We start from the raw sequence: 6,148 nt of genomic DNA, 5'->3' as shown, positions 1-6,148 counted from the left end.
CGGGGGGGGTCGCAGGCGTGGGGCGGGGGGGTCGCAGGCGTGGGGCAGGGGGGGTCGCAGGCGTGGGCCGGGGGGGGCACAGGCATGGGCCTGGCGGGGGGCCACAGGCGTGGGCCTGGGGGGGGGTGCGCCCCAGGCCTGGACCTACCGCACCCGCAGCAGCCGATTCCGCTCTGCCTTCCCCGAGGCCCCCCTCTCCTGGAGGCACTTCCTGGCAGCCGGGGCCTCTGCTCGGGCTGACTTGCGGGCGTCCTCCAGCTGCCTCTCCTGGATCTCGATGTGCCACATGGCGCTCCTTGCAAACAGGAGGCGCTTCTGTTTACGCTGGCAAAGGGACTGGAGAGCCGGGCCACGCCCCCCACGCAGCGTCCACTCCAGGGCTCCGCCACCGAGTCTGGCCAACACCCAGGCCCCTTGTCTCCTGCAACACTGCCCTGCTCTGTCCCTGAAGCCCTGCTCTCTGGGCCCAGGGACGCAATGACCGTGCCACGTGGCACCCGCCACGAGCTTCATGCTTTGCTTACATGCCTCTCATTCCCATGAAAACAGGCAGGGACTCCAAGTGTTTTACTCACTGCTGACCCTACATGCTTACGTCAGGGTCTGACACTCAGCAAGTGCTCAGTGACCATGAGCGACGCCATCTAGGCCACCGAGCCCCAAGTTCACACGTGCCCCTGAAGGAAGCCCTTGGGGACAGCAGACGCCTGCTGCGTGGGCCGCCTGCCCTCAGCCCATACTTGGGGGGACTCATCGACGTCCCTGCGGCCTGGGGTGCCCTTGAGCCTGGGCACACAGACTGGCAGCAACACAGGAGGGCCCTGAAGTCACGTCCCCCCAAGAATAGGTTCAAGGGGTCACTATGTGGTCCAAGGGGATGCTGACCAGGAAGGGAAACCAGGTGGGCTTCCAACGGGAGCCAGTGAGACCCCCGGGCTGCCCTGCTCAGTGATGAAGCAGACAGCAGTGGACTCTACGGCCATGAAGGGAGACACCGGCCATGCACGAGGACATGAATGCCTCTCATGGCTGCTGTGTGGCATGGAGGAGACGGGCACGGGGAGTAAACGCTGCAGGGTCTCACACACTTAACACTAAGGGGCAGAGGACACCCGCGGTCCCCTGGGGTCAGCACTGCTGACGGACAGGATGCACAAGGGACGTTTGACATACATTTTCCTGCATATAAATTAGACCTAAATAAAGCTGATTAAAAAGAAAGTAAATGGGCAGCAGCCACGCCCACATGAGAACGGGCAGGCAGGTGGGCTATGGGGGGTCAGGGCCAGCCGCAGCGGGGCAGGGTCAGCAGACTGGTACTTGGCGGGAGGAGAAGCGAGCAAAAACACTGAAGGTAATGACAGACAGGTTCCAACTGTCAGAGAAGAAGTGTCCCATCAGACAGGGGAGATGAGGGTGCACCTCTGGTTCTGTTGGAGCTGGAATCACGGGTGTCAACTCCTGGTTCTAACGCAGACACACAGAGACATGCACGTGCTTCCCAGTGGGGCCACCTGGCGCCCAGCCCTAGGTCCCTAAACACCACTCTCCCCTGTGAGAAACCAAGGCTGTGGCTTGGTCCGGACAACCAGCTAGGTCTAGGACTAGGGCGGACAGGAAACAAGTGGGCTAGGAACACGTCGTTACCCCAGAAAGCACTCGAAGAACGACAGGGAGCCTGCTTGAAAGAGGTGCTAACTGGCCCAATTGGGGGTGACTGGAGCATCAAAATAAATAATGATGATGGGACTTCCCTGGTGGCACAGTGGTTAAGAATCCGCCTGCCAATGCAGGGGACACGGGTTCGAGCCCTGGTCCGGGAATGTCCCACATGCCGCGGAGCAACTAAGCCCGTGCGCCACAACTACTGAGCCTGAGCTCTAGAGCCCACGAGCCACAACTACTGAGCCCACGCACCTAGAGCCCATGCTCCGCAACAAGAGAAGCCACCACAATGAGAAGCCCACGCACCACAACAAAGGGTAGCTCCCGCTCGCAGCAACTAGAGAAAGCCCGTGCACAGCAACGGAGACCCAATGCAGCCAAAAGTAAATAAATTAATTAATTAAAAAAAAAAAAGATGGAGCAGGTTATAACCCACTGCATAGAACAGAAGTCAAGAGTCTACACTGACACATAAAGAAACATGGGGAAGAGAACGCTGTTCTTTACAGCGGAACGCTAACTCGTACATTTAGAAGGAATTACGGAATTAGAAAATCGCCCTTTGGCAACCATCATCATAACTGATTCAAGCGAGAAGCATCAATAAATGCAAACACCAGAGCGTGAAAGGGATGAGGCTGGGGTTTTCCAGTCTCACAGTATGTACCACAAATTCCATGTTAGTTTCCAAAGGAAAAGCGTGACTCTGCATTGAAGAAACCCTGCATGGGACTTCCCTGGTGGTCCAATGGGTAAGACGCTGTGCTCCCAATGCAGGGGGCCCGGGTTTGATCCCTGGTCAGGGAACTAGATCCCACATGCATGCTGCAACTAAAGATCTCACGTGCTGCAACTTAGGCCTGGTGCAGCCTAAATAAATAAATAAAATAAATATTTTTTTAAAAAGTGTAAACTTTAGGGACTTCCCTGGTGGTCCAGTGGTTAAGACTCCGTGCTCCCAATGCAGGGGGCCTGTGTTCGATCCCTGGTCGGGGAACTAGATCCCGCATGCCGCAACTAAGACCCAGCACAGCCAAATAAATAAATAAATATTTTTTAAAAATGTGTAAACTTTAAAACCAAAAAAGAAACCCTGCACACCCCATCTCGATCAAGTGACCAAAGTTCCCCCACTGGAAATGGGACCGGTGGCCATCGTACGCCTTGTTGGCGGGGTGGGGGCGGGGGGCAGCACCTGGGGGATTCTAGACCACTGCCCCGAGGAAACATCACACAAAGGCAACCTGGGGGACAGTTCGTGGCCCGGATGCTTCAAAACCATCAAGGTCACGAGCGTCACGGGAAGACTGAGGGTCTTTCCTACTGGACGTGGGGCGACCCCATGCAACCCTCCAAGTGTGAAGTGTCACCGGCATGGTGGGGAGAGCAAGGGGACACCAGGGGTTCTTGGTGCTATTTCTGCAACTCTTCTGTGAATTTGAAATTGTTTCAAAATTTAGAAGTTTTTTAAAAAACTAAATGGACCATACAGTGATCCGACACAGGCAGGGCCCCGGGGGCTTTGCGGCGCTGGTGGGGACCAGCCTGGTGCCAGTTGGTGCAGAGAGGAAGCTGCCGAGACAAGCTCCGCGTACAGGATTTGACACAGCACAGCCGTCTCCTCGCCGGGGTGGGGGGAATGCTCTCAGAAAAGGTGTAAAGCTCTTTTAAAAATCATGCTGGTCGTTCTTTGGAGGCTCAAAGAGCAGGAAAAAAGGAAAAAGAAGCTGATTTCACAGTTCCTGAGAACTCAGACAAACATGGAGAATGCGCAAAACACTTAAACAATGGAAAGTCTCAGCTACCTTTCAATTTTTAGGCAGCTTGAAAGTCAAGCACAAAATGTCATTCTTCATCTTCAAACCCGTCCCTGCTCGATGGCCTGGACTTACACGCTGTCCTGCAGCACGGCCGTCATCTTCGCCTGCAGGTCCCCCTCATTCCCCAGCTCTGAGCACAGGCGCTGGGACGCTTCCTCGAGGCGACCCACGGCTGCCCTGCAGAGGGCAAGTGGGTCAGGGCCTCAGGGGCTGCAGGCCTTCAGGCTCAGCGATGCCTTCGCCTGACTTTTCCTCTAAACTGGCTGACTGGGAAGGCAGGGCTGTGGCCGAAGAAAGGCTTCTCCTGGGCCCACTTCGTTGATCTGAGCCCGCTCCTGCCCCCTCCCGCCCCCTCTCCACTGGCCTCTCATTCTTCCAAGGATGTGGAGCCAGCCCCCTGGTTGCCAGCCCCTCAGGAAGGACCCGCACACTCACCTAACGACTAGAGGCATCTCAGGGGCCAAAAAGCCACTGAGAGGCCCTCTTGGCCGAGCCCACTCTGAGACCTCCTACTTCATCTCCCTCTGCCCTCCCGGTCACCCAAGCCCAGTTACACTCTGAGATGTAGCCACTTCGCGGGGACGCTCAGATGAACAGGGTGGGTGGGCGGGCGCAGGACAGAGAGGTGCACCGCCCCGCAAGACACCCCTCTACGGTCAGGAGAGGGCGGGGGCATCTCTCGGAGGGCAGCCTGGAGGGACACTGACCGGAGGGCTCTGGTCCGCGGGCACGTGACCTGGCGTCCTCGCCTGCTGCCCCGGGCCCTGCACTCGCCGCCCCACCCCAGCCATTGTGCCGCTGTCCCTACCACTCACCTCCCAGCCTGCAGGTCCCCTCCTCAGGGAGGCCTCCCCTGGCCACCTGCCTCAAAGTGACCGCCCCTCCTGACTCGTGGCCACCTGACTCCTGATGTCCACTTGGGTTGCCCGATTCCCACACGGCCGGGAAGTGGGTCCGCCCCCACCCCCGCGCCCGCCGGCCCCAGGGCCCCACCTCCGACCTACATGTTGCCAGCGGCTCTCTCCGCGGCCAGGCCGGCCACCACGCTCTCCTGCTGCTTGGCGAGGAGCCCCATCCTCTGGCGGCAAGCACGCAGCTCCTCCCTGAAAGTTGGAGCCAGCATCCGTAAGCGGCTCCCTGCACCCCAGGCGCTCCGATCGGGGCGGGGCCGGCAGCTGGCACAGGCTCTCCTGCGGGCATCTCAAGCATTTAGGAGTAAAGTTTCATGATGTCATCAATTTGCCTTCAAGTTTCAACTTTTCTGTGTTTGAAATTTTTCTTTGCAGACATTGGAGAACACACTGCAGTGTCGCCGTCAATCGGACAGGAGTGGAGGGCGGCAAACGCCGCACAGATGGGCCCCGGCCAGAGCCCGGCCCGCCCCGCTCACCTCGTTTTCTGAATGAAAAGGTCTTTCTCTTCATGCAGCTGGTCTAGGTGGCTCAAGTCCCTCCGCAGGAGTGAGGCCTGCATTCTGTCCTGGACGTCTGGTCTCTGCTTCCTCTTGTCTGCATTCTGCTCTTTCCCCGGACTTAACATGGAAAGGACGCCCGCTGCCATCCCGTGGGGAGCGCGTCCTGCCCCTCCCCTCCCCCTGCCCCGGGTTAATTACCAGGAGCTTCCTGGGTCCGCCTTGTTCTCAGCCTCCCCAGGGACAGAGCCCAGCACAAACTCCGGATCCTCCAGTTCATCTGTTTCTAGAAATAGAGTGAGAGTTAAAACAACAGAACGCAGATGGAGACCTTCAAGCCCGAAGTTCCAGGGTAAATCCTGACACACACAAACTGGGCAATGATGGGATGGCCGCTCAGAGCAGTGGTTCTCAAAGTGTGGCCCAGGGAACCCTTCCAAGGGGTCTGCAAAGTCAAAACTATTTTCATAACAATAGCAAAACACTATTGTCTTTCCCAGCCTTGTTTCATGAGCGTAGAGTGGAGTTTTCTAAAGGCCACATGACAAGATCTCAGAGCAGACTAGTCAAAGGCAGACGTGAAATCCAGCTGCTGCTCTTAAACCAGGCTCTTCAGGTTACATACAACAGGTTCATTATTGCCATTTTAAGCAATAACAAAAAACTGGGAAACTACAGTCGGCCACTGAACTTCAAAGTCTCAGCCACGTGGATCTTTCTTCTGATTAAACACAGAATAATATAAGCTACCTTTTTGAGAAAAAATATGAGTTTAAAAGATGTGGTCTCTCTGAAAAAAGGAAATTAAAGGGCAACTATTAAGCACATCGTTTGTCTTCTGTGTGTTGAAACGTGTCTTATTTGTGAAAAGACCTTTCTTAATTACCATCCTCCACAAGGGGGGCGTCGTCCAAAAGCTTCTTAGGGAACAGGCTGGCATCTTCTTCCATCTTGGGAGGCAGAAATTAGCTACAAAAATTTTTACAAAACATAGATGACACATTAAAAAAAAACTAAAAATCCGGATTTCATAAGAGTTAACAATTTCTCTTGTAAAAAGACATTAGGGCTTCCCTGGTGGCGCAGCGGTTGAGAATCTGCCTGCTAATGCAGGGGACACGGGTTCGAGCCCTGGTCTGGGAGGATCCCACATGCCGTGGAGCAACTAGGCCCGTGAGCCACAACTACTGAGCCTGCACGTCTGGAGCCTGTGCTCCGCAACAAGAGAGGCCGCGATAGCGAGAGGCCCGCG

At 56.1% G+C, this 6,148-nt stretch overlaps 1 protein-coding gene across 1 annotated transcript in view; it reads right to left on the bottom strand.

Moving 5' to 3' along the window:
* CFAP74 (cilia and flagella associated protein 74) overlaps positions 1-5,861 on the bottom strand; it is a 57,668-nt gene extending 51,807 nt beyond the window's left edge. The window contains exons 1-6 of the mRNA XM_029215916.1: positions 5,783-5,861; positions 5,098-5,182; positions 4,876-5,016; positions 4,490-4,588; positions 3,558-3,662; positions 149-295 (exon numbers count right to left, since the gene is read on the bottom strand). Coding sequence (XP_029071749.1) covers positions 149-295; positions 3,558-3,662; positions 4,490-4,588; positions 4,876-5,016; positions 5,098-5,182; positions 5,783-5,846 — 641 coding nt within the window. The 5' untranslated portion in view covers positions 5,847-5,861. The remainder of the gene's footprint in view (positions 1-148; positions 296-3,557; positions 3,663-4,489; positions 4,589-4,875; positions 5,017-5,097; positions 5,183-5,782) is intronic.
* Between the last annotated feature and the right edge of the window lie 287 nt (positions 5,862-6,148).

This window comes from Monodon monoceros, unplaced genomic scaffold (genome assembly GCF_005190385.1).
Source record: "Monodon monoceros isolate NGI ecotype Baffin Bay Population unplaced genomic scaffold, NGI_Narwhal_1 Super_Scaffold_12, whole genome shotgun sequence".
Taxonomy (NCBI): domain Eukaryota; kingdom Metazoa; phylum Chordata; class Mammalia; order Artiodactyla; family Monodontidae; genus Monodon; species Monodon monoceros.
Note: the sequence above shows the minus strand (reverse complement) of the source record. Positions and strands in the feature narration are given on the sequence as shown.